Source organism: Streptopelia decaocto (genome assembly GCF_964273445.1).
Source record: "Streptopelia decaocto genome assembly, chromosome: 1".
Lineage (NCBI taxonomy): Eukaryota > Metazoa > Chordata > Aves > Columbiformes > Columbidae > Streptopelia > Streptopelia decaocto.
Window position 1 is genome coordinate 1,713,312 of NC_138663.1, and position 27,557 is coordinate 1,740,868.

Below are 27,557 nucleotides of genomic sequence, written 5' to 3' on the forward strand. Positions count from 1 at the left end.
GGTGCCTTGAACGTCAGGCAGCTGTGGATGGTTGGAAAACTGTGCTGAGCACCCGTGCAAATGCTGGAAAACCAGATTGGCAGCTGCTGAGGAGTGTGTGATAGAAGATGTGAGTGAAAGCACAACAGCATCCTCCACTTCTTTAGGTTATTTGGTCCAATGCATATTTCTAGTTCACATCCTGGTGGATTTTGTGGCTGTACACTCATTATCTCATGAGCTGTGAACTCCCAAATGGAGAAATGTGGGCAAGGTGGAAAACGAGCAACCGAGCCTGAACTTCGAGTGATATGAAACCTGTCTGCATAAAGGTCTGAAGTAAGGGAATTGAAAGTACCCGAAATAGATGAACATTTTCCATCTGACACCTTTTGTTATCAAGTATATTGCTGCAACACAAAGAAATTCCAGTTGGCTCAAACCCACCCAAGTTCAGAAGTGCTGTACCAATAAATCCTGAATGGGAGCATGGACTGTTCCCCAAAATGGCAACAGATTGGTGCAGAGAAATCAAAACAGGGGGACAAGCACAGCCTGTTTCCCTGGAGGACGTGATCCACGTTGGGTTTCCAGCACCGCAGAAATGCAGCTGTTTAATATAACGAAGCGCCCAGGCTGGCAGGCGGTGATCTGAACACACCAGTGACCAGCACTGTCCCCTTTTGTGGCAAAGGTGGCTGGACAAGAGGGATTTGTGGGAGATTGAGGAGCTTCGCAGATATTTATGGGTTGCTCTTTCCATGTGCGTGAAAAGATGTTTGGAGGTTGAACATGTGGAGAACAGCAACTAAAACCATGGGCTCACTGGAGAAACTCACTCCAGCGATGTGCTCAGGTGGATCTCAGGCTTCCTCCTTTTTTTTCCCCAGAGCACATGCAGGATTCTGCAAAAACCTCTTGAAACTCTCTGGCCCTTTCACTTTAGGAAGCAACCATGCGTTCCTGGGATAACATCCTACCCTAAGGCCTTTCTTTGTGTTTTTCCCCGTAGGTGGAGCAGAACTGGGCGACGCTACAGGGGGGTGAGATGACCATCCAGACGACGCAGGCATCGGAGGCCACGCAGGCGGTGGCATCGTTAGCAGAAGCAGCGGTGGCAGCATCTCAGGAGATGCAACAAGGAGCAACTGTTACCATGGCACTCAACAGGTACGGCTTTTCACTTTAGCGATGCAAAAACCGCTGTGTAAAGTCCTAGTAGGGACTTTTCCTTAGCAAATTCCTGTGTCCAGGTGTCTGCAGGACAGTTTGCGATCTCCACTGTAACCACAGGAGAACACTGACATGGAAATTTCCTAAAAGAGGAAAAGAGAGGTAGTAACTCTACCCTGTAAATGATCTTATTTGTACAGCAAGGGTCCAGTTACAGAAGTGAGCTTGCCAAGCAAGTAAGAGTCGTGATGTGCTAATAGCACCTGTTAAATATTCTGATCTGGGTCTCCTTCGGTATTATTAATGCTTTCTTACTAAAAGACACAGCGTCGGCCCCAGCGACATGGGAAGTTTCACACTGCTGAGGTGTAGACAAAATATTTTCCTCATTCAGATCAGGATTTCGGTCTAGAAGCAGCTGTGGGTTAGGACAAGGCACAAGTCCACCCAGCTGATGGTCAGAGCAAAGCTCTAAGACCTTTTTTATACACAAATGACTAAATTGCTCACCTTGATCTTGGGGCCATTCAGCATCTTGCTTCCAAATTGCTGTTGCAGTTGAGTCACGAACACACCCAGAACTGTTTCTTCTCTTTGTGCTCCAGATTCAGGTCCATAGTTATGTTCTTTTGTACTACCATGTGAGGTTGGTTAAGTAGGCTTTTTACTAATAATTTCACTGTAAAATTGCCTTTTAAAAACCAGTGAACTTTTTAGGACACCATAAGAAGAACAGCTAAAGTCACTAGGCGTGGAATTGCAGGAAAAAACTCATCTCTTGGAATCCAACTTGCAGGAATTTATCCTGTACATTTCCAGGCAATAGGTTTTTCTATGGGTTTTTCTTGACTAGAACATCAGTGGGCTTTTGATTTTAATTTCATCCCATCGCTACTAGTTTTAGGTCTGAAGTTCGCAACGAGCTGTTCCTTTTCCTGTATGAGCTTAAGCAATTATGAATCCTTAATAAAGAGAAAGGTTGGACCAGATGATCCTTGTGGTCCCTTCCAAGCTGGTATTTTATGATTCTGTGATCTCGGAATCCTCTGTCAGGTTTGAGGATGGGAAGTATTAGACCTCTAGTTAAAGAGGACAAAGTGGAGGTGGGTAATGAATCCATTGATTTGAAGCAGTTAATGTTTGTGGAGCGCGCTGTAAATGGAAAAAGCTTTTATGCTGCAGATCGTGATTATTTTCAGGGATGCAACCATGCAAGTAGATGCAAATAAATGCTGAGTGAAGTCGGCGAAGCAGGGTTGCACCAGTAAATTAAATGGTTTATCCCATGGTGGCTGTGTTGTAGTTGGTTTTCCTGCAGTGTAATTTCCTCCACGTAGCTGTAGGTTTGGAAGAGAGATGAGCCAAAGGGGAAAAAGACAGAAGAAGAAAATATTCTGGTGCAGTGACAGTTTTTTAGGAGCTACTCTGAGAGACAGAGGGGCTGGTTAGAAATGGAGATACACCCTGTGTGAATACAGCTGGAAAGTCAACAGCATCTAAGCACAAAATCAGGAAAGAGAAAAAACGAGTGGGAACTTGAGTCAATTGTTCTACACAGAATGAGCAGCACAGTAAGGAAAAGCATGCTAGGGGAAGCTCCTGGGTTGCTTCTTCAATCTCTTTTTCCGCAAGAAGCGCTAAAGAAAACACCTACTTTCTTAGTTCATTAAGGTCAGAAAGGGTGGGAGATTCAGCTGCAGGAAGGAGGTGCCTTTGGAATAATTGGGTGATGAGCCGTAGGTCTCCAGAGGTAGGTAAAAGGTAACCAAAAGGTCTGGAGAAACCTGAAGGACGCTGTGCCGCTAAATGGCAAATAAAATAAGATGTCAGTAAATGCAAAATTAGACATATACAGTGAAATATCTCCTGTGAGGAGCTAGCGATGCTACCTGTTACCATTCAGAAAGCATTCAGGGCACTGCCCTCCAAGAATCACAGTATCACAGTATGTTTGGGATTGGAAGGGACCTCAAAAGATCATCTAGTCCAATCCCCGCTGCTGAGCAGATATAGTCAAAAGTTGAATATTAGGAATTATAGGGAAAGGCACAGCGAGCAAGCCAGGATTAGGCCCCTGGACTAACTCACAGTGTGGCTACGTCTTGAATAACGTGAGAAATGGTCACTCCACTCCAACAGATGTCTCATATTTAGAAAAATCTAGAAAGGATGAGCATGATCAGAAGCCAGGAGGAGTCCTTGCACAGTGAGTGGACTATGGCTCTTCCATTTGGGAAGGACATTACTGGAGGTCTATGAAATCGTGAGGAAAGCAGTTCTTTTCTGTTCCTCACAATACCAGCGGTGAGGGCTGCGCAGCCAGACCGAGGTGGTAGTTTTTGGGGGTACCAGAATGCAATTTTTCTTCCCGCGGCATCTAATGAAACGTGGAACTCATTGCTACAGGATGTTTTGGAAGCGAAAAAGTGTAAATGGATTTCCAAGGGGATTAAACAAATCAAACCTGATGGTCCAGATGCAGCCTGTGATGTAGGAAATCAATACCCGACCGACCATCGGAAGCTCAGAGGGTGTCGGAAGGCACGGATCATCCACACCCCTTCCTAAATATCTGAGAGGGGCTGTTCTCCCAGCAGGGCTGCTGAGCGAGGGCCTTTGGCCTGAGAAATTGAGGAATACCGTGCTAAGCTACCAATCACTCGTTAAAAAGAATTATTAAACCGCTTGGCTGGGGGGAAATACTCCTCCTTGGCTAAATACAGAGTTGCCAATGTGATCCTGGTAATGAAAAACCTCAGTTTCAGTGCAGGGTGAACTGGCTGGATCAGTAAGGACAGATAGAGCTCTGAAATCTGTAGAGACCCCCAATGTGACAGTGCCAAAAGAATCAGTTTGTACCAGAAACTTACTTTGATTGCCCAAAAGCTTTTGGTAAAGTACCAAGCAAAAGGTTATGAAGGTAAGAATCACAGAATCACAGAATCGACTGGGTTGGAAAAGACCTCAGAGATCATCGAGTCCAACCCTTGGTCCAACTCCAGTCCGTTTACTAGATCATGGCACTGAGTGCCGTGTCCAATCTCAGTTTAAAAACCTCCAGGGCCGGTGAGTCCAGCACCTCCCTGGGCAGCCATTCCAATCCTGACCACTCTCTCTGCACAGAATTGCTTTCTCATCTCCAGCCTCCATTTCCCCTGGCAGAGTTGAAGCCCACGGCCCCTTGTCCTATTGCTGATGCCTGGGAGAAGAGCCCAATCCCCACCTGGCTAGAACTGCCCTTCAGGTAGTTCTAGAGAGTGCTGAGCTCAGCTCTAAGCCTCCTCTTCTCCAGACTAAACAAGCCCAGCTCCCTCAGCCTCTCCCCATAGGGCTTGTGCTCAAGTCCCTTTCCCAGTCGTGTTGCTCTTCTCTGGACCCGCTCCAGCACTTCAATCTCTTTCCTGAGCTGAGGGGCCCAGAACTGAACACAATACTCCAGGTGTGGCCTCCCCAATGCAGAGCACAGGGGAAGGGTCACTGCCCTTGTCCTGCTGACCACGCTGGTTTGGATACAGGACAGGACACCATTGGCCTTCTTGGCCACCTGGGCACACTGGTGGCTCATGTTGAGCTTCCTGTCCATTAGTCCCCCAGGTCCCTTTCTGCCTGGCTGCTCTCCAGCCACTCTGTGCCAGCCTGGAGCGCTGCAGGGGGTTGTTGTGGCCAAAGTGCAGCACCCGGCACTTGGCCTTGTTGAACTTCATCCCATTGGAATCAGCCCATTTTTCCAGTGTATCCAGATCCCTCTGCAGAGCCCTCCTGCCTTCCAGCAGCTCCACACTCCCTCCCAGCTTGGTGTCATCAGCAAATTTGCTGATGATGGTCTCAATCCCCTCATCTAAATCGTCAATAAAGATGTTCAACAGGACTGGACCCAACACTGACCCCTGGGAAGGCAGTGGTGTTCCGACTGAGAGATCTACAAGCTGAAAAAAGCAGCTTATTTCCATGTATTCCTCCTCCACTGGAGATTTCCTGCTCTGGATAACTTCATCTGGGCCCAGGGAGAATCCTGGCTTTCTGGATTTGTTCTCTTGACCTGGTTAAAACGGCTGCTACTGGAGTTATTTGTTTCTTTGATGTGTTTAATTCCTCTTTCTCCCTCCCTGTGCCACAGTGAAGCAGCTGCCCACGCGGTCGCCACGCTCGCCGAAGCCACCCTTCAAGGCGGAGGACAAATCGTCCTGTCCGGTGAAACCGCAGCAGCAGTCGGAGCACTTACCGGAGTCCAAGATGCCAATGGTAAGGCCGCCAGAAAGTTTTTACCCTGTCTGCATTTACTCTTTGCTCTTAGCCAGGGTTTTTTTTCTCTCTTTCACTTGAAATGTCGAGTTTTTGGTAGTTAAACTGTTCTGCCTCACTGCAGATGGTCACTGAGGAGGTTGTGACTTAAAGCCCAAATAAAATGGTAGCACTAACCTCTTGTTTAATGCCGTGGTGCTGGTGGCTCTGCTCTTTTCCTCCTTCTGCCAACTTGCTATTGAGCTTTAATTTGGGGTGGGAAGACTGTTCCCAACTCTGTATCTGTACGGTGCCCAGCTCAGGGAGCACCAGATTTCTCAATGAACACAACAAGTCGGTGCTGTAATAAATCATCTCCAAAATGCTTCACTGTGAAGCGGCAGAGTATGACCAATGTTTTATTACAGTCATTTCCTTCCTTCCTTCCTCAAGACTTATTTTGGATGTTTGCTGGCTGCTCTTGAGCAACTGTCGCTCTTCTGCTCAGTGACACCCTCCAGTCATCCCTCTGCCATCGGCCTTGGGTTTTTTGCCTCCTGCTTTATTTTCCATCTTGCCACCATGGTCAATAATTCAGATCTCGGGATTCTCTGTAGTGTTTCTCACCTATTACCTGGATGTCTCTTCTGACGAGTCCGGTGACTTTTGCGGTTATTCCAACTAAGCTCGTAGTGAATAAAACAGTTTGTAGAAATGAGTTCACGAGGCGATACTGGAGTGTGAACGTGTCTAGTTGGTGCTCACCCACTACCTCCAGGTGCCCTGTTCTTTTGCGTGATGCCTTTACCGTGCTTTCCCAGTTCAGAGATGGAACTCACTGGTTATTTCGATTATCACAGTATCACACAGTATCACAGTGTGTTTGGGGTTGGAAATGACCTCAAAAGCTCATCCAGTCCAATCCCCCTGCTGGAGCAGGAACGCCCAGGTGAGGTCGCACAGGAACATGTCCAGGCGGGTTTTGAATGTCTGCAGAGAAGGAGACTCCACAACCCCCCTGGGCAGCCTGGGCCAGTGTCTGTCACCCTCACTTAGAAGTTTCTTCTCAAATTTAAGTGGAACCTCTTGTGTTCCAGCTTGATCCCATTACCCCTTGTCCTATCATTGTTTGCCACCGAGAAGAGCCTGGCTCCATCCTCCTGACACTCACCCTTTATATATTTATAAACATTAATAAGGTCACCCCTCAGTCTCCTCTTCTCCAAACTAAAGAGCCCCAGCTCCCTCAGCCTTTCCTCACACGGGAGATGCTCCACTCCCTTAATCATCTTTGTTGCCCTACGCTGGACTCTCTCCAGCAGTTCCCTGTCCTGCTGGAACTGAGGGGCCCAGAACTGGACACAATATTCCAGATGTGGTCTCACCAGGGCGGAGTAGAGGGGCAGGAGAACCTCTCTCGATCTACTAACCACCCCCCTTCTAATACACCCCAGGATGCCATTGGCCTTCCTGGCCAAATGGAAGGAGTTGTGTCAAAATAAGCTTAAAAAGGATGCAAAGTGTGAAGTTGTAAAGAAACATTGTCTAAGGATGGGGCTGTTTGGATGCTGGTTGTCAAAGGGGGAACGAGCACGTGCGGTTGGGTGGCAGCGCGACGACATCTCGCCTTGACACTTTGCTCGTAAAGCAGAAATCTGGCGAGATGAGACCTCAAGTTTGGCTTCCAGCAAAATCTCATCTCATAGGGAACGCGCTCGTTTGAAAACATCGATATTTAGTTTGTGGAGAAAAGGAGGCAGGAGAGGGCAGAGTAATTGTCCTCGGGGTGTTGGGCTGGCTGCGCCTTGCTGTGGAGTCAGCCAGCCTGAAGAGGGAGCAGAAATGAAGTGAAAACCCCGTCCTGGGAGCGGGGAACGCGTCTGATATCAAGAGGGACGAGCTGGATTGTGTCGTATTCTGCTCTGCCGGCCGCCTGGCGGGAGGGGGATGAGTGATGTGTGTTCATCGAAGGCAGGATCTGCCCCTGGATGCTCAAAACCAGCAACTAATCAGATTTATAAAAGCATGTTAGTGTCCTTTAGCAGCTCGGCACCCCCGATTCCTTTTGGTTTGCTTCCAAAATGCTTTCACGGTCTGGATTCCTTTGGATGCTTCCCCTAAACAACTCTCCTCCTCCACACCCTTCCTGAGTCACTCTACCTCCCTCACCCAGCATTAATATCATTTTAATGTGGGCTGGGCTTTCTTTTTTTCCTTTTATTTCTGTTTTTTCTTGCAGCAGAGTTGGCAATCAGCTGGGATTTAGAGTGCATTAAGGGGAGAGACTGCAGCATTCTCCTCTTGTGCAAACCCTCGCCCGCGGCCCCTCGCCTCGTTCCCACTCTTCTTCGATTTGCTCTAATCTCCGGTGGTATTAAGGGGAAGGGCTTTTGTCAGCGCGGCGGCCCTCGGAAGCGCCATGCTGTTAGTTTTATTACGTAACCAGCTAATATATCTCCCTTAGGGATGGAGGGAGATGCTGGTATCCATTCCCGCTGTCTCTGTCTGGGGATGGAGAGCAGATGGATTTTTGGCGTTGGCACCGTCGCCAAGGATTTATCTGCTCCCTCCGTATCCCGAAGCCCAGGGTGCGAGCGTGAGCCCGACGCCGGCGCTTGGTTATTTGATGCAGTGGGGACAAACCTGTCTGTGTGTCCTCCTGTCGGGAGGAGAGGAAATGGGGAGTGATTTCGTGCAATTGGTTGCAGGAAGAAGGAAAAAATGACTGTCAGAGCCATAATGGTATTAACCAGCAAATTCTATTGCTTGCAAAGTCTTCATTTGCTCATATTTCCAATAAAAGCTTCTCTCTAGGAATGCTTTTACCTTTCCTTAGGGCATTCTGATTTTTGAATGATTTCAATCCCTTACATGCACCAGTTTGCCTGGAAGGGACATAAATTTACACCCATCTTATTGATAAGGAAACAAATTTACTCCCATCTTATTGATAGGGAAACCAAGACAGTAATTAAACAAATTTACTTGAGGTGTTTTACTTGAGGCAAGGTGTTTTGTTCCTGATTTTAGCCATTAGATGGAATTATCCTCTTTTTTTAGTCTTTCGTTTCTATCTTGATGTGGTGTTTTCCTCGTTCATTCTCTGCCATGTGAATAATAATTGATACAAGAGAACCGAGGTGGCTAAAAAGGGACAATTTCTGTGTGTCCATGGAGCTGGGGCTGAATTCGGTCTTGCAGGGAGGAGGGAGCCCAGGAGCTGAACTGCAAAAGGGCTGCGGATAATCTTGTGATCGGTTACATTTATAGCGAAGGGAAATAAGATCTCCTCCTCCCATGCCGTGTCAAACTCGCTAAGTGCATTATGGTTTTCTTGCTACTCTAAAGCATCTGCTCCGAGTCGGGATGCTGGAACCGATGACCCCACGGTTTGAGCCTCAGATGTTTTGTTCTTAAGTGGCTGGTGTTAAAGCAAAGTAATATTCATAGCAAGCCAAGGGGATCGTAGCAGCACCGGTTTCTGAAGTCGGTTGCAAACTGAAAATGCTTCGGTAAGAGGAAACTCTGCGCTCCGAGGCTGATTCCTGGATGCGCTCCGGGCTGGAGCTGGAGCCGTCCCAGCCCCATGGAGCTGGAGAAGAGAAACTCGATCGGCGTTGGGAAGGAGGTGACGGTGCCAGCCTGCGGCCCGGAGCATCCTCACACCGCAGCCTTTTTGTTTGACATCGATCCGATCCGGGCGCTTGAAAGCAGCTTGGGCTACAGGCTTCCTGGCTTCGTCTTTAAATATTGATGAAGCCTTTGTGCCTGCGCGGGGCCGTAGCGACGCGCAGCGCTGCCTGGGAAGGACGGGTCGGTTTAATGGCCTCGGTGTCGTCACAAACCTGGGGTTATTGTGGTTTTGTGCAGCATTTTGAAGGCAAAGAGGGGTGGTGTGCTCAAAGCTCCAGCTGGGATTCCAAAACAGGGCATGGAAGCAGCCACAGCAGAAAGAGCTGCTGTTGGGAAGAGGAGAAGCGGCACTGGAAGGTGTGAAATCAAGCTGTGATCGGGGAATTGATGTATCAGAGCCACGATAAGCACAGCCAGAGACTCGCTGGCTCCTTGCTTGTCCACCTCCACCCTCACGTGCGGTGACTGCTGCTCTTTTTCCTGACGCCAAAGCAGGTTTTACTGATTTATCTCCTCCCTGTGCTGCTGGAGATGCTCCTGGGAGCACCGATGTGCCCGCTGGTGGCACGGCAGCCGTACAGGTGGGCACCACGCGTTGCCTACAGCGAGTCCTCCCCTTCTCCAACCCCTTAGTCATCCAAAAAACCCAAACCCAGCTCTCCATAGAGCCAGAGGGAGCCGTGCTTATGAGCCAGGATTATCGAGTTGTGATGGAAGCCCGGGGAGAGCATTAGGACTGTGACGTGGGCAAAGGGGGATTAGCAAGATCTCTGCTTTCGCAAACAGAGGAAATAAGGCGTCAGTACAGGAGTTAGCGTAGGATACGCGCCAGTTAGCATAGGATAAACGAACCTATAGCGGCATTTAGGGTGACGGGCAACTTGCTGCACGGAAGAGTTGTTCCGGTTGGTGATTTCTGTATCAGAAGTGGTTTAAATGCTGAAAAAAAGCCTTCAGCCCTGGGTGTGAGGTTGCTGAGCTTCCCACATAAAATCAATAAAGGTGTCAGGTGGAAACGTGTCTCCACCCTCGGCTGCGCAGATGGGAGACGGGGAACCCTCCTCTCGGCAGCAGAGACCTCCGGGCCTGGAGCGGGATTGCCAGTCCCGGCGGGTTCCGCGGCGGCTCTTTAGACTTAAAAACACATCCAGGAGGGCAAGGCAGGACTCAGGATCCCGTTCTCTGCGCTGTGCACGTCTCCTAGAGAGCGTGAAGGCAGAGGGAGATACATCGGGCAAACCCAGCGAAGGGAACTGCCTGTCCGTGCTTTCGGATGCCTCGGGACGGGGAGGTTTGGCACATTGATCTGCTGGTAACTGGTGATGTTTTTGCATGAGTAAAAAAGAAGCTTGGGGGGCGGGGCTTGGAGGCTGATCTGCTGCAAATGTCAGTCTTTAAAATAAATCTTTTTTTCCTGTTGGATCTCCTTTTTTAGGGAAGATGGAGCCAAATGAGTCGCTAGCAACTTGGCAAAGCGCAGATGAGCTTGCTTGCATCCAAGTGGACAGGAAGGAAAGAGTCAAGCTTTTTGTAGGGCCTTCCCAGTGGGAACAGAGTATTTTAATGAAGTATTGCCCTGAAACAGGTATGATTTCATCCCAATCTGAAAAAGAAGTGAGGAAAATCATTTTTGCAGATGTGTTTCTTACAACAGGGGAGAAGAGGTGAGTGGCAGCCAGCGAGGAGAGCTGAAGCAGATGAGTGAGTCCCTGGGTGCGTGCGCTGAGCATGGAACAGGGAGAGGTGTTTCCTAGAGGATGAATTACCGTGCATAAATGAATTATTGTCAGCAAGGAGGCCGTGATGTGCTCCGAGTAATATACATTAGTACAAACCTCAGTTAAAACGAGCTTATTCTATGCCAAGCATGGAGCTGCTCGACCTTTCCCAGCACAAGGGCCAAAGTATTTCCAAGACCCGGGATCGCTGCTCCATTCACGCTGAACCTCACCAGGATTTCTGCTCATTTTGGCACAGCTTGCCTTGCCGCTTTAAAGCCATCGTGACGGCTCTCGTGCTCTTTACGGCTGTCCTGCATTACTCTTGGGCAGCGCCGGCGGTGCGCTCGGCTCAGGCTGTTCTTCTGACGCTGGAGCCGCGCGGCTTTGGTTTGACATCTTGGGACTGATGACGAGGCAGCCGCCGCTGACGATTAGGATTTGTCTGCCCACCAACCGGGGCTAAAAATAGCGGCTCAGACAAGTCCCTCTCGTACTGGGTCGCTGACCAGATTTTCCCTTCGATCCAACTCACCAGGGGCTACCGACACCAACGTGCTGTTGTGTTACGTGAAGGCAGCTTCGCAAAAATCCCGGCAGGGACAGTTTGTTGGGTTGTTTGAGTAGAGTTGGAGGTAGACGCCAAGGCACTTGAATGCTGGTGGCTTTAGGGCTTCCCTTGGCTTGTTGAGTGACCTTGGTAAGTCCCTTGGTGGAGAAACAGAAAGGTGATTTCTGGGTACAGTTTGGCTTTTGGGGTAGGGAGGCTTATGGGCTCTGTCATTTTATTTCCTTGGGGAGAATTGTTTATGTGATGAGCACTCGTGATGTACGGCAGGTCTCTCGCAGAGCAGCGGAGGAGCGCAAGGAGAGTCTCCTGGGTGGTTTTGCGCTGCCATTCTGTGTCCAAGTCTCACATGATGTCTACAGGCTGCTCCTTTAGCTCCAAAACATGCCTTTGAGACTGCAAGGAGAGAAAGCAGCGTCCTGGCTGGACACCAGGGATTACTCAGTTCTTGGCTCGATCTCTTGCTGTCCCCTAAAAGACTCTCACCTTTGCTCCTCAGTATCTTTGTGGTGGTTTTAGCAACCCCCCAAGAGGGGAAACCACCTTCCTTGGGGATGGGAGTCACTGCCAAGTCCTTTGCTGTTTGGTCACTTCCAGCGTTTCTTCGAGTCGTGGCGGGTTCAGTGAGTTCCCATCCAGTCAATGAGCCGTTCCCCATCTGGCCTTATCTCTGGGCTTCTCGATGACCTTACGGCATCTCCAGCACCTCCCTTGCCCTCCCCAGTTCCCCTCCCCTGGTGAGGTTTGACATCCATTCCTGTTATCAGCAGTTGAGACTTACAGGCTCTCCAGCTGTCACAGCTGATGCTGTCCCGGTTTAAGCACAGCCCATTTACCTTCCACGTGTCCTGACTTAGGGGAAATGGACAGGAGGGCTGGGTCTGTTTAAAAATTAAAGCTGATTACAAGGCATTAACATTACATTTAAAGAAATAGGCGGCAGCCCTCCTCTCTCAGCATAGTTGCAATATGTTCCCTTTTGTTCTGGGCTGGGAGAGGGAGCAGGACTGGCATTGACGCCAGGCTGGGCAGGATTTCTGCTTTATCCGTACATTTAAAAGAGAAGCTGCCTGATGTCTGTTGCGATACTTTAAAGCAGTTTTGATCTAAGGCAATTCCCATCTTTGTGATTGTTTCAGAAAGCTTAAGTTCTTTTTGCCAAACTTGAATTTCTCTTGGCAAATTCAGATCTACTGACGCTGTATTCATCGATCTGCCTTCGGAATTACTGTGTTTGGAAACTCCATAGTTGAGGGATCCAAATCGTTTCACACATGGGTCCTCTTTAGTACCAAAATCCAGCAGTCAGCAAGAAAACTTCTTCTCTTCTTTGCTTCATTGTGGCAAATGGATTTTAGGACCTGAGATCTTCAGGGCTGAGAAGGCGAAGGGACGTGGTTGCTTCATGTGTGGAAGGATGGAACCACGAGCGTGTTGGCTTCCCACCATGCCCTGAGCCAGCCTGGGATAACCATGGCTTTAGGAAAGCACACAGGGTTGGTGTCTTCAATCGTCTTCCTTACAGAGCCTTATTTTCACAAGGGTTTTTCATGGCACTGCTTTCCCCCTCTCCCCTGCAGCAATAACCCTATTTTCTCATTGCATAGAGTTGTTACTTTCCCAACTTTCCCAAGACTAAGCTTCCTTCCCATGGTGACACTTCTTCATGAAAGAGTAAGGAGTTGATCTGGCTGGGAACACTCTGAAAGAATGTTCTGCTTGTCTACAAATTCATTGTGGTTGAACTCGAATCCCTATTTATTTGGTGTATTTGTATGATATTTGTCCAGGTTTCTGTTTCATCACTCCCAGTCCCTCAATAATCCAGGTGGCTTCAGAAGGAGCTGCTCAGTGGAGGACACTGAAAAGAAGCCAAGCCTTTTGGGAGGCAAAGTGCTGTATGTGGCATAAATCTGTATTCACTGGATCTTGCTTTTCTCCATCTCTTAATGTGACTTTTCATCTGATGTTAAATTCACATTGAGTTCCAGGCATTTGTTTCAATTTATGGAGACAAAGTCCTCGACAACTTGGCTTTGAGAGCCACGCTGCTGAGGCCCTGAGTTTTGTCTGAGAGGGTTTTTTGTGTTGATAGCGTATCGTGGGGGTTCTTATCTCCTTAATGTATATGCAGCCTGACTGTAAGACTTAGATATTTGAGGAGGACTTTGGAGTTAAACCAGTTTGGTTGGTTACATCAGTGTTTTTGGGGTGCCTGCAAGAGATGAGTATCCTAATCCTTTGGCAAGCTTTTGTCTAAAAGTGATGAGGTTGAATACAAGCAGGTAAGGAACGGCAGTCAGTGTACTTAGTGTGTTTCTCTAAATACATCTGGAAATATATTTCCCCTGGAAGGAGCTGTGGGGCATTGGAACAGGCTGCCCAGGGCACTGGTGGAGTCACCATCCCTGGAGGGTTGGACAGACGGACATGAGGTTCTGAGGGCCAGGGTCCTCTAGGTGGACTTGGCAGTGTTGGGTCCTCATCTCTGTGTCTGCTCAGCCCCTCCGGGGATGGTGACTCCACCACTGCCCTGAACTCGATGATCTTAAAGGTCTTTTCCAACCAAAATAATTCTATTCTCCTGACCCAGACCAAGGCTTGGTTGGCAGAGCTGTCCCAGCGGAGCTTCTTCATGGAGCTCCTGCCAAATTCCAAAATAGGGTGGTGGGTACTTGTGAAGGGACCACAGGCAACATCAAGCTGGGGAAAGCAGCTTTCTGCCATTTCTGCTGGACATACCTGTGCTGGCAGAGCTCACCTGTGGGTCTGAGCATTCAAACCTGCAAGTGTTGAACTAGGTGGCTGGTAGATTAAGCTGAAATCAAAACCAGCCTGTGTTTTGCTGCTCCTTCCTCAGTGCTCCCAGGATGAAGTTCATGTGTGATGGATTCTGCCTGTAATAACAACTCGTTCAAACCTATGCTGAGCGTGTGGCAGCCCCTCTGTAGTTTTCTGAACCCTGTGAGACACTGGGTATTGTAGCCCTTCTCTGGAAGACCTTCTGACTTAACAGGAGACAACCAAGGACAACTTCTTCCTGCTGACGCAATCTCTGCTCATTCTTCCGCTCCTCCAAGCAATTCCAAATGAGAGGTCCCTGCTCACCCTCCTTGCCCGCTGGCTTGGTGAGCTGCTTCCCAGAGCAGAGCAAGGCTTACGTCTTGAGTTCATAGAGTCATAGAACAGTTTGGGTTGAAGGGACCTTCCCAGCTCCCCCAGTTCCCCCCCTGCCATGAGCAGGGACATCTTCACCAGCTCAGGTTGCTCAGAGCCCCGTCCAGCCTGGCCTGGGATGTCTCCAGGGATGGTTCATCCACCACCTCTCTGCCCAACCTGGGCCAGGCTCTCACCGCCCTCAGGGCCAACAATTTCTTCCTCATGTCCAGCCTGAATCTCCCTCCTTTAGTTTAAAACCATCACCCCTTTTCCTATCACAACAGGCCCTGCTCAAAAGTCTGTCCCCATCTTTCTAACGGGCCCCTTTTAAGTCCAGAAAGGCCACAATAAGGTCTCCCCGCAGCTTTTCTTCTCCAGATGAACACCCCAGCTTTCTCAGCCTGTCCTTCCACTGGTCATCTTGGTGACCTCCTTTAGACCCTCTCCAACAGGTCCATGTCTCTCCAAATTGTTGGGCATAGTTAGCTGATCCCAACTCACCCCTTGTTGCCTGGGGTTGGGATGGGTGACGGTTCCTGCTCTGGACCCTCTGTAGCATCTTTCAGTGCAGATTTATCTTACAAGATGCCTAGCCTGCTTGGAGAAATAGTGTCCCCTCATCCCCATCTCTGGGTGGCTGCTGCGACCGCAGAAGACGCTGGGGATGTCACTGCTGTTTCTCTACCTGTGCCGTGCCACTTCTCCCCATTCTAACATTCAAGGGCTTGGGGAATTGAAGGCGCAGCCTGCGATTACACTGAATCAGGGCAGATGGAAAGGGGCTCTTTAATCCCCCCACCTCCCGGCCAAACTAGGCTGCAATCTGCTGTTTCATGACAGCAGGGCACAGCTCTTGCCTTCCCTTGCAGGTACCGTTTGTCCCTGTGAGCCGGGCTGGATCAGGCCACGCTGGCGGAGCTGCGGAAAATGTTCCTGGGCTTCGAATGGATAGAGGCTGGTCTGACCCCAGGGCAGTTTGTGAGCTCCAGGCTCTTAATGGCTGTCAGTGGGCGTAGGGTGCAATCTGATCCAAATGGGAAGCTGGCTCAAATCCCAGCAAGCTGTTGTTACTGTGGGAGGCATCTTAGGAAATGAGATGGGGCTTTGTGAGCTTCCCCCCCTCCGCTGCCGCCGGGCACCCCACTGGAAGGAAAAACACCCCGTAAGCTCAGCTACAGGCTGAGGCATCCCGCAGTACAGCTCTTCGGTGCATCGAGGCAGGGTGTGTGTGTCTTTTCATTCTTGAAGCTCATAGTCTTGTGTATTAGACCCAAGTTGGAGCGACTTTTAGCTTTCTGTTCTCTCCTCAATCTCCCCTGCTCCGTGCTCCATTTGGGACTGTGTGTTCCCACCTCCCAGCCCCGCCATGCGGAGTGGACATCTCCAAACTGCTCCAGGTGCCGTTTTATTTTAATTTGCCTTCAAAAAGTGCTCAGCCCTTCTTTGAAAACAGCCTCAGCTGCTTTCTTAGCAGGGTCTGACCTCTCGAGTTCCTCTATTGCTTTTTTTCTGAGTGTGTCTGGAGGATGGTTCTGTGACTCTATTTATCCTCTTCCTTGGGTCTCTGTGGCAGGGACTGATTTTTAAAGCCTAAAAGCACAACCCCATCTGTCTTGTGCCTCTGGGGCATAGTAAAGAGCCCTGTCCTGCAACCACTGAGCCTGTGAGCGATATCTCTTGCAGAAATGTTTTCATTGCCCACCAGACCTGCCTATGGCAGGATGATGAAGGTGGCAGGTTTTAATTCATTGTCCCGCGTGGCCACGCTGAACCTTCAGGCTTCTGTTTTTCCAAGTGAAACTTGTTCCTCTTCATTGACCCCGATGTTCAGGGCTTAGATTTTGGGTTCGAAGACAACAATGTTTCTTGCTTTAGGATTGATTTGCTTACGCTTTGAGGCATCAGCAGGTTACACAAGAGCCTGGGGAGGTGCAGCTCCACCGTGGCATCACTTGGCTGGTGACACTTGGGTGGCCTTGTCCAAGAGTTTGGTGGGATGCCCTCACCTGTGGACACACAAGGAAGAGAGAAGGTAAATGTGTCGCTGTAAGGGCTGTTCCAGCTTTGCTGGTAAACGGACAACACGAGACTAACCCCCGGGGTCATCCCTCCTCTTCCCTTTCACTGAGTGAGTCCTAATGAGAGCTGGGCAGAGGGCTTGAAGGTAAACCCATTTTTCCTTGCCCTCTGACCAGTTGGGAACGCTTTTCCTGGCGCCCCTGGGTTGCAGAGGAGGGTGGTGTGTTTGTCCCTGGAGGCCCCTGTCTCCCAGTGACCTTCTCAGCTCACCAAGACAGCTTGGCTTTGCTGTAAAGCAGCTCATGTGACAGCCGTAATCCGCAGCTCGTAAACAGCTGGGCAGGAAGATTGCAGGGGAATCGCCCTATTTTCCCCGCGTTTCAGAGCCTGGCAGGCCAGCACACGAGAGCGGGATGGTGGCATCTGCTTGCTGCGGGAGGTTGTGTCTCCTCGGCTGCACGAGTCCATCAGCAAGTCGGTGTAGTTGAACAGGAGCTTCTGCAAGTCAGCGTGAAGCTGCAAAACAATTTCCAAGAAGAAGAAAAAACAAACAAAAAAGCAATTTCTCCTGAAGTGGTTTCCTCTGAATCTTTTCCAAAAGCAGACGTGGCGTTTCTAAGCATGATTTTGACTTGTTCCTCCCACCCTCCGTATCCTTTGTTTTAATTTATTCCCTGATAGGTACAAATTCCTCTCTGAGTGACACTTTCTGGTGGCTCGCGGGGACCCCCTTCTGCTCCAGGAACACTCGGTCACTGGTGGATTTCTTACCATCTGCCCGCAGAAAGTTAAAGCACACGCTGGAGAAGATGTGGACTCTGAGAAGGGAAAGACTGAGGGAGCACTAACTTGGAATTAGTTTACAATTAATCATGATGTTTGTTATTCCCATACCCAGCTTACACATCGTAGCAAACTTTCCCTCCCCGTGGGTTTGACCCGTTACTGCCACAGGTCCCTGAGCTTCCTCATCTGTTTTCCCCCCATTATTTTGATCTTTAAACCCTCAAGCGTGTCCGAAGGGACGTTTGGTGAGCAGGGACGGGTGCTGACGCGTCGGAGGAGCCGATGACAGCTCAGACCGAGATCCAGAGGTTCCTGCACCGTGTAGGCAGCGGCAGCTCTAAACTGCCAACAATTCGCCTCAATTCCCTCCGGGAAGGAGGTGCCTTTGATCAGGTAGGCAGCAGTTGCTTCGTACCCATGTAATCCCTTGGTTTCTCTACCATCTCTGCCAAAAGCCCGCCAGTGGCGTGTTTGTGGCTCCAATAACTTGCCCACCAGCAGCCTGAGACAATCCCTCGCTCCGTGTAAGCTGCAGAACAGCCTTCAGAAGTGGCCATCTGTTAGCGCTGCCCTACGACAGATTTGAGCGCAAGACCTCGCAGTGAAAGGCTCTCTGCTATTCCCCTGAGCTGGCTGATCTCTTCCCTTCCACCCCTTCCCATTAAAACAAAACCAAACCAGAAAAAAACCCCCTTTGTGCTCCCAAGCGTTCGGGGACTCTAATTGGTGTGTGCACAACAGGACCACTGCATTTAACCGGTGAACGTATAGCTAATGGAAGCTGAGTTGTTGCTGCTGACATAAATATAGTATGTTCAGCTCCTTTGAAGTCACAGGGATCATCATCGGGAGTATTTGTGTTCAATTATCTCCCATCGATGGATTTGGCTCCTGGTTGTTCCTGTTGCTCTAACCCCCAGGTGCCTTACGACGTCCTTGGCCAAACCTTGTCAGAGATTTCTGGTACGTTTTCTTTGCAAAAAAAGGATCCGAGTCGCACTTCCAACTAGGAGTTAAGAGGTTTGGAGTCCCCTTGCAAATTAACGTGACTCTGACGGCTGAGTTTTAGGTTTTCTGCTTGTTTGCTGCTGTCCGAGAGGCGCTTTCTCACTTCTGCTCCGAAGGGACCTGCGGTCTGAGCCAGAGCAGCCAGCGAGCAGGACTCTGGTCTGAATCACCCACAGATGCAAAGCAGAAGGGATTCTCCAGCCACCACCGCTCCTTTCGCTCTCGGCAAACTGTTTCCGACCTGTTCCGTCCTGCCCCAGGACAAGCTGTTGCACAAGCACTTGACTCTTCTTGCAGTTTTTGTCCGCGCGGGTCCGTGTGTCACGACTCTCCCCTTTGCGGGTCCCTGTGCACCCGGGGTGAGACCTGCAGGGACTGAACACCTGGAGGACCCCTGTTTACTGCAAAGTAAAGGGGCATTTCTCTCCCTGCAGCCATCGTTGCCTTCTCTTGGCGTTCAGAGAGGTTTCCTCCCGGCCTGGGTGGCTCAGGCTCTGCCCCGGTGCGCAGACGTTCTGTGCCTTCAGTCACCAGGCCGGAGTCCAAGCTTTTTTTGTTGTCTTTTTTTCTTATCGACAGATGTGCAGACTTTCAAAGGGAGGAATCTGCCAGAGGCAGTAGCATACCAAAAATAAGTACTTTCAGGAGAGGGAGAGAGACGGAGGAACCCATCCCACCTGCCACGCAGCCCGGGCAGTGGAAGATGATGGTATCCGAAAAAAGGAGGAATGTGGACTGTAAAAACTTGCTCTTTACACAATACGTTCCACGTCTGAGTGGTGTATTTGCCGTGATTTATTGCTTACCTTGCCAAGGATGGGCCAGGTCCTACATGGCGGAAAAAGGAGGACGGATCTGTGCCAAATGGTCCCTTGTCCACCAAAACACTTAACGCCGGGTATGTGCTGGTTTGTAGCAGGGATGCTCCTATAGCTAAATTTGAAGGGTATGCTTTGAAAAGAGAAAAAAAGGACTCTTAAGGTGTGTGTCTAGCTCTTGTTTCCCCCCGAGGAAAAAAGAAGAGTGCTTACCTCCCTGTAGCAGTGTGGGAACTAGCGGAAGGTAAAGCTCCAGCAGAGACACCAGAGCTGCAACTTTCCGTACCTGCAAGGTAAAGCTTTGAACGCCTTCCCGAGGCGTTCTCCTCCTCCAAAAGCCACGCACCTTGCTTGGCTGGGGGTTCAAGTCACCTCTCTTGGCTTAAGAACAGGACTTCCCCCAGCAAAGAGGTGCAGGGTCTGGGAGGGGACATGGGGGGACAGAACCAGTCGTGTTGGACCTGTTGCTTGGCCGTGAATGTGCGCTCTGTTGTAGGAGAGAGGCTCCTGCTGAAGGAGTCAGGGAAATCCTGGGAAAATGGGTTTGTAGATGAAGCCAGAGCCTATCTAGTTACGGATTACCTTACTGCCCGAACAATAGCTGCTCTGTATCTCCGTGCGCTAAACGCTCTGTAGTGTATGCTAATGCCCGTGTTCGCATGCGATCCATCGCGCAGCGTAAACTTGGGAAACTCATTGAGGTTCTGAGTCTGTCGTAGCCTTAAAAACGCGTTTTGCTCCTTCCGACGAGGCCGAGCGCCTGGATTTCAGGGGCTTTGTAGCCTCGTGCTCTGGGGATATGTAGAAATGCCACTTTGGCAGCCGTTTCTGCTTCTCATTCATTCCTCATCCCTCGTTACTCAGTGAATAGTGAAGGGTTTTACTGGAGGTGGCCTCAGCTTCTCCGAGGTGGATTTTACTCCTCTCATGTACGTGCAGCCGTTTCTCATCGGGCCCCTCTGGTCCAATTCAACCATTCAGCTCAATATTTGCAAAATACGGTAGAAATATCTTAAAGTATCTTACACTTGCCTCTCACTTACTCTCCTCCCATTTATGCACGTAATGTTCTATATAGAGGTAGAAATATTTAAGTTGTTCTGCCTTATATTAGAGTGTTCCTCATATATGGACTTTGAATTTTCCCTTCATATGTGGACACGGAATTTTCTAATCATATGCGAACATTGAATTTTCTCGTATTTAGACATTGAATTTTCTTCTCCTATGTGGACGCTGAATTTTTTAATTCACCCAGCAAGCAAAATGATGTATTTCCTATGAATACATTAATGACCCCGCTTAATTCCCCCCCTCCCCAACTGTGGTATTTGGCATTTGTTCAGCCTTTTACACTTGCATTTTATTGTCAGGCTTCCTAGCAGCAGACTGTTCAGGTTGCAAGTGGAGCCTGGCAGAGAGTTCATCAGGTGAGTGGATTTGTGCGGTGCTAGTTTGGAATAACGGGATTGAGCTGTCGTCGCTATTGCCACTTGTTCCTTTAGGTTCCTGGCTATGTGGTGTTTCTTGGGGTTAAAGGGGTTATATCTACATATCCTTTGTTTTTCTCCTCCTTTCACACTTTCAAGGGGAACATATCCAGTGTCACATATATATATATTTACATCCAGGCATCTTGTAATGGGTGTTTTAGCCTCTAGAGATGCATATGCCTCTGGGTGTGCTCGTATCTTACAGCCCAATCCTGTTAGCATTCCGCAAGCCGAGCTCGCCCTCCTAATTGTCATTTAAGTAAAGAATTAGCGAGGAGCAGGACGGGGCTGTATTTTAATAACACTCCACTCAAGCTATCGTGGTGATGGATGGGGCTGCGGGGATGTTGCGATTTGTAAAATTTGGCTTTTTCAAGGTCTCGGACATGATGCAGAGTTAAAGCAGCAATGCAAAGGAGAGAAAACCCCACAACTATGCTTCCGGCATCCATCAGCTTTAGGAAACCATAAGCTGAATGTTGTAGCAGAAAGCTGAGTAAAGAAGTAAACTGTCCCGTGTGTCACACAGCACGGGAGGGTAGATATTACATACTTTTAAAGCACTGATATATGGCATATTTTAATTAAGTAAATAATTATTTGGCAGAGTTTCTACAGGAACATCTCTGAGCATCCTTGTAAATCACTGAATAGAATTCAATTCAAATGACTTTTATTTTTAAATGGACTTTTGTCATTCAAGTAATAAAAGATTTGATCAGTTTTAGATAAAAACTGCATTTATTCTCACAGTAGCCTTTAAGAAAACCACACAGAAAACACAGGACCTTAAAGGCTGTTTTTAAAGGTAGGATAAGAATTGGTCCTGTTACAAAATGCTTCATCTGGAAGAGCCACTGTGGATGTTAATAGCACTAAATATGACAGGGATCCTTCTTAGGTGATGGTCCAGAAACTTTAAGGTGCTGTATTGCCCACCTGTCCTCTCATCAGTTTAATATCTTGATTTCTCATAAGAGGAGGAGACTGATTTATTCTTAGGTGTTTCCTATCTCCACTTTCTGAGCAGCCTGGTGCTGATAACACCTCTCTGCTCCGTCTTTTTGATTAACAGAAAACAGACGGTAAGAAAAGCGAATCCTAACTGGAGCAGACATTAGGGTTTGCTGCATTTTCTCTATTTTTAACTTTGTTTCCTATATACATGATTGACCGTGATAGACTGCTAATCTTCTCAGGTGTGCCCTTCACTCCGCAGCAAAGGCAGCCGATCAAGGAGGCTTAGGAGGGTTATTCGCTAAGCTTTCAGCTGTGGAGTCCGGTAGAAAAGCTTTCTTTTCACAGGTAGACACACACACCCCTTGCGTGTTTGTCTCCCCTCCCATGTGCCAAATTGGTTTGGTTTTAGGGTGCATGCCCTGGGGAACCAGCAATGTTGTGTGAGGTCTGGGTAAGAACTGAGCTTCATCCTCCCTCAGCTGGTGTCCAAGTGCTGCTACCAAGCTCTAAATTCACCCTCAGACCCCGTGGAGAGGGAGGGACAGGTGACCTTATGTAGGACACGAGGGCTGGAGGCGTGAAGCGAATCCATGGTCAGGAGACCAGGCTGCTGCTTTGCCTTCTTTCCCAAGCACCCTTCTCATGGGAGTTTTCAGCTACATCCAAAGGAGGATGAAACAGATGACCTGGGTTTTCAGACTAATAATTTCCAATGTTAAAAATAATTGCAAGATTTTCCTCATTGCAGCTGGAAGACTTCTGGTATGTCAGGAAGGGGCTGCAACGACAGAGGTGCATGGCAGTTGTGGAGTGTCATAGAATCACAGAATCATTTTGATTGGAAAATATCTTTAAGATCATCAAGTCCAACCATTAACCCAGCCCTGCCAAGTCACCACTACGGCATGTCCCTGAGAACCTCATGTCCGTCTGTCCAGCCCTCCAGGGATGGTGACTCCAGCACTGCCCTGGGCAGCCTGTTCCAATGCCCCACAGCCCTTGGGGGAAGAAATTGTTCCCCACATCCAACCTCAACCTCCCCTGGCGCAACTTGAGGCCGTTTCCTCTGCTCCTGACGCTTGTTCCTGGGGAGCAGAGCCCGACCCCCCTGGCTCCAAGCTCCTTTCAGGCAGTTCAGAGATCAGAAGGTCTCCCCTCAGCTCCTGTTCTCCAGCTAAACCCCCCAGGTCCCTCAGCCGCTCCATCACACTTGTGCTCCAGCCCCTCACCAGCTCCGTTCCCTTCTCTCAACTCACTCCAGCACCTCAGTGTCATCAGAGGAGATGTTTGTCACCACTACTTGAAGCCAATGGGTCTTTGCTGTGTCAGGGAAGAGTCTTGGGATCAGGCTGGCTCACTGGGGTCTTGCTCTTTCCATGGAAATGCTGGTGCATTTGGAGATAATTCCATGAGCACAGCTGTTCGTTTGTCACTTGATAGGCTGGGTTGTCCCCTCCAGCAACAGAGATTCCTGTAAATCAGGAATCCCAGCCCCAGTGTTCTTGTCTCAAAGTATTGCAGCTTAAAAAACTTCCAAAAAAAACAGCCCCCAAGACTCAAAACCCCCCAAAGCTTTCGAATCATCTCCAGAGATCTTGTTAGTCATTTGACAAGGGAGAGCGTGTCCTCTAGGTCAGCTCTCTGGGATGAAGACTGGGCTTGTGTATTCTCTTGGATTGTATATCGAATTCATTGGGATGTGCAATCACACCTGCCCTGCCGTGGTCACCCGAAAGGAGCCACCAGTAACTGAGAGGTGCCTTTGTGAGGATGGTTCGTCTTCCTCTGCCCTAGAGGAAAAGGTAAAACACCGAGAAATAAGGGAGATTAAGCCAGAGGTGTTTCAGATCTTGGCTAAGGTGTGACCCTTCCCCCCTTGTAGAGAGGAAAACAATAGAAAAGTATCCAAGATGCTGGTGCAATGAGCTGTCCTCTCACAGCTAGAGGAGGAAAGTTGGTCTCTGTCCGAGATGTGGAGATAAGGAAAAAACCAAGCATCAGCTTTAAAACAACACCTTGATGCAAGATCCCAAGTATCTGTCAGTCTTTGCTGAAGCAAAATGTGTGGGAGGAAGAATGACCCATGGAAGCACGGTGTTGCATCCTGGCCCGTGCCTTTCTAATGGTGTAGGGCTGGAGGTCCCAGGTCCACCAGGCTTTGGAGGTCACTGACAGCAGGTCCTGTTGCTCTGAACGAGCAGAGAAGGAAAAAGCTCATTGAAACAGAACCAGAAGAGACAAGAGTGAGGAACAAACAAGTCACTGACAATATTAAGCAGGTAGGTCACACTCAGGGACAGTCTGAGAGACTGAGAAGTGATCATAGAATGATTTGGGTTGAAGGGACCTTCAAAGCTCCCCCAGTTCCCCCCCTGCCATGAGCAGGGACATCTGCACCAGCTCAGGTTGCTCAGAGCCCCGTCCAGCCTGGCCTGGGATGTCTCCAGGGATGGTTCAGCCACCACCTCTCTGGCCAACCTGGGCCAGGCTCTCACCACCCTCAGGGCCAACAATTCCTCCTCATGTCCAGCCTGAATCTCCCTCCTTTAGTTTAAAACCATCACCCCTTGTCCTGTCACAACAGACTCTGAAAGAAGACGGGCTGGATGCAGGGAAGGAAATGGTGGCTCCAGGGCTGTCCTGACCACATCCTATGCTGTTGTATCTTGTTGCATCTTGTGTTGTCTCCTGTGCTTATCTTCTGTTCTAAGGAAAAGTCAAGACTTTGATGTAACCTACTAGATTGCAACACTGGCTTGAGTTCTCCGTCTGCGAGCGGCCGTGACTCAGCTTTGCTATCGGAACTTCAGGTGCCTTGTTACCTTTCTCTTTGTTGTGGTTTTGGCCAGAATGGCTCTTGAAAAGACAGATGATGGATGATCTTGAGGTAATGCTTGCGGCCAGCAAACAGAATAAGGACTGCAGAATAAGGACTATTGTTGGGTGGAACAGTTGCTGTGTTTTGAAAGGAATGGTGTAGAGGATGTGTAGGGAAGAGCTATGACTGTTGTGTGCCTAGAAAGTTCTCAGAGCTTAAATCGCTCCATGGGCTTCTTGTGATTTCTCAGTAAGCCATTTCTGATGGTGAAAAGCCTTCTGATTCTCATCTTGTCCTGAGAGGCATCTAATTTGAGTCAGACATTGATGCTCTAGCAGTAGCTGGGGGGAGAAAAAGGGGAAAGACATGCTTACAGAAGACAGTTTTCTTATCTTAAAGTAGGTGCCTGTGTTAAGAGATGTCTTCTGCTTCCTTTGTCACCACTGAGTGTGGTAGGATTCCTGAAATGCTTGATTTCTGCCATTGACTTCGGGTGAAATCCCATCCGTGGTGTCACGTCAACACCTCGTATCTTAAGGGACATGTTCAGTTTGCGGATGTTTCTCTACGGTCGGAGGATTTTTCAGGGTAACGTGACTTTGAGAGCACTTGTTTTAGCTGGTGTTACATGAACTTATTACAGAGAATGGGTTTGTTTCTCTGAAAATACATCCTCATGCCCATCGCTCGTCTTTCCCCGCTCTTGAAGGCCTCTCAAAGTCAGTCCACCAGAAGGGAGGTGGTCAAGATGGTAATTTCTGGAAATCTTGGCAAGCCAGTTTCCCATGCAAAGCAATGTGGATTTAACAAAGATCTGGTGGGGAGTTCATGATGTGTATGCTGAGAAGTGCTCTTATGTGATAGCACTAACACCAGGGATTCTCCAGCACTGTCTGGGTGAGGAGCAGGATGGTCTTTGCTCCAGGTTTCCGTTCAAGGACACAGTTGCTCTGCAGTTATTTTAGCTGTGCCACCTTTATTGTAGGCAACGATACCGGCCGTGTTGCCAGAACACAGATGTGACTGCAAATAGCTGCACAGGGCTGTATAGTTGCATAACTATCCTTTTTAAAACCGGTAGCAGTGAAGTGTAACAGGTCCCTCTTGTTTTGCCATGTTGCTAAAATGAATTATACATGGCTGGGAGAATGAGGTGTATCCCGTGGTTGACTATGAACCAAGAAATAACCTCTAGTGCCAATGATTTGTCCACTATGTCCTAGTGCTGTTTCGCATTTGCTTGTTGGTGATTCTACTATCAGTGAACCAAAGCTTCTTTATGTAAAATGGAGCCTGCAAAACCTTGTTCATGTACCAGGTTGAAAGGAATTCGTCTTACACCGGCCCCTGGTGTACCCAGCGTCAGTCTTACCTGGGTCTAAAACACTTCCAGTGATGGAAACTTTGCTCCAGAGCTTCACTAACCTTCTGTTTAGCTTTTTGTCCTCCCTCAAATATCTAGTGCAGCTTTCCATGCTGCGCTTCTACTTTGTATCTTATTCTGTCCCACTCTGGAAAAGACGATCAGGTTATTCCCTACTTACCTGCATCAGCCTTGATGTATTTACAGGCTGTCCTAGATATCAAAGCACACCCGCTGTCCTTTCATTATGCTGCCCACCAAAGGCAAATATTCCGTTGTTCAGAAACCCCAGTGATATGTTTCTCTGCTTGATATTTGTGCGTTAAAATCTGCACGCTGGTTATTTTCAATTGCCTACGAGAATTCTTCCATCATTGTCTCCAAAAGCCGCCTTTGGCTCGGAACGGAACGCAGCGATGAGATGGTATCTGCTGACCCGTGTGTGCTGGGGCCCTGTGGTGCATTCCTGAGCGCAGGAATTTCGGTTGGGCTGCTCAGCCCTGTGCCTCCGAAGATGGGGAAAAAGAAGTCACAAGAATATCTACTGCAAAATGCTATGGTAGGGTCACACTAAGCAAAGTTTCTTCTTGTTTCCTCTTGGTGGTAGCTGGGAAGACTGAGAAGACTCATCTGAATGAGGTGGAGGTCAATGGCCAAGAAAGTCCAGTGGAAAAATTCATAGAATCATAGAATTTCACTCTTTTTAGCCTTTTCCATTGTTGGCGTGAGGACTTTATGGTCTTCAGAGCTCTAGCAGGGGGCTGAGAGATGCTTAAGGCTGCTCATGGTGGTCTCCTGGCCCTGCAGCTCTTGCAGGTGTTCAAAGCAAATTATAAACCAGGCAGCTTTCAACATTTGCCCCTTTTTAGTGTCCAAGAGGGCGAAGCAAGATGGATCAACTTTGGCATCAGATCTCTTTTCTCTCCTTAGTCCTGAGTGCATTTCTGGTGCCAGTGGATCCCCAAGAGCTGCAGCTGACCATGGCTTCTGATGATTTGGAGCGGGCTGTGGAGTCCTTTTGGGAGGGAACATATACCTCTCCTTCGAGATCCTGGTTTTTGATAAGATTGTCGACTAGCTAAAAAACAGACAATACCCTATGCTCTGTTAGGGCTCCAAGGTGATCACCGAAGTCATTGTCCATTTTCTATTTTGCCCCATAAAATAAATGCCAAGAGCAAATATTTTTGTGCTACTTGGTGACTCCAGGCCTGTGCCCCTTGCTCCTCCACGCTCAGCACTCAGAGCAGCATTTCTTGTGGCTTCACAGCTTCAACAGCCACAAACTCCACTCTCTAAACAGTATCCCTCTTCAATTCCTCCTTCACCAGCCTCCCCAAAGGTTTTCAAGGTTTGCACCATCTCCCTTTCCCACTCCTGTGGCACTGGGCTGGTTCGGTACATCAGGGCAGGGCCAGCATCACTCCTGGCTACCAAATGATAACGATTCTCCATTTGCCTCTTGCTGCTCACAACCCTTCCTTTCCAGAGGCTGTTCCCACAGGAGTTTGCTTTGGCAGGAGATCAGCTCTCCGTTGTAGCTGATGCTACCGAAGAAAAGGATTTTGCACTTATTGAAAGAAGAGGAGGCTGGTTCCTGTCTCGAGTTGATGTTCAACATGTGGACGGTGGCTGCTGTTGTCTTGTCTGGTCAAGAATGAGGTTGGATCCCGTCTCTTCACGCTACAGGACTTTGCTCTTGTGTTCCTGCTTGAGCACCAGGCAGAAAACGTTACGTGCAAGGTCCTGCCATTCAGCTTTTCCATGGTGTAGAGGGTCATGCCAAGACATTCACTGGAGGAGCCCATCTCAACTGAGAAGAGGACATCTCTCAGTGAGTG

At 48.9% G+C, this 27,557-nt stretch overlaps 1 protein-coding gene across 2 annotated transcripts in view; it reads left to right on the forward strand.

The window, feature by feature from the left end:
- NRF1 (nuclear respiratory factor 1) overlaps positions 1-27,557 on the forward strand; it is a 71,715-nt gene that overhangs the window by 35,696 nt on the left and 8,462 nt on the right. For both annotated transcript variants that reach the window (XM_082075087.1, XM_082075088.1), the window contains exons 9-10: positions 992-1,149; positions 5,270-5,394. In XM_082075087.1, coding sequence (XP_081931213.1) covers positions 992-1,149; positions 5,270-5,394 — 283 coding nt within the window. The remainder of the gene's footprint in view (positions 1-991; positions 1,150-5,269; positions 5,395-27,557) is intronic.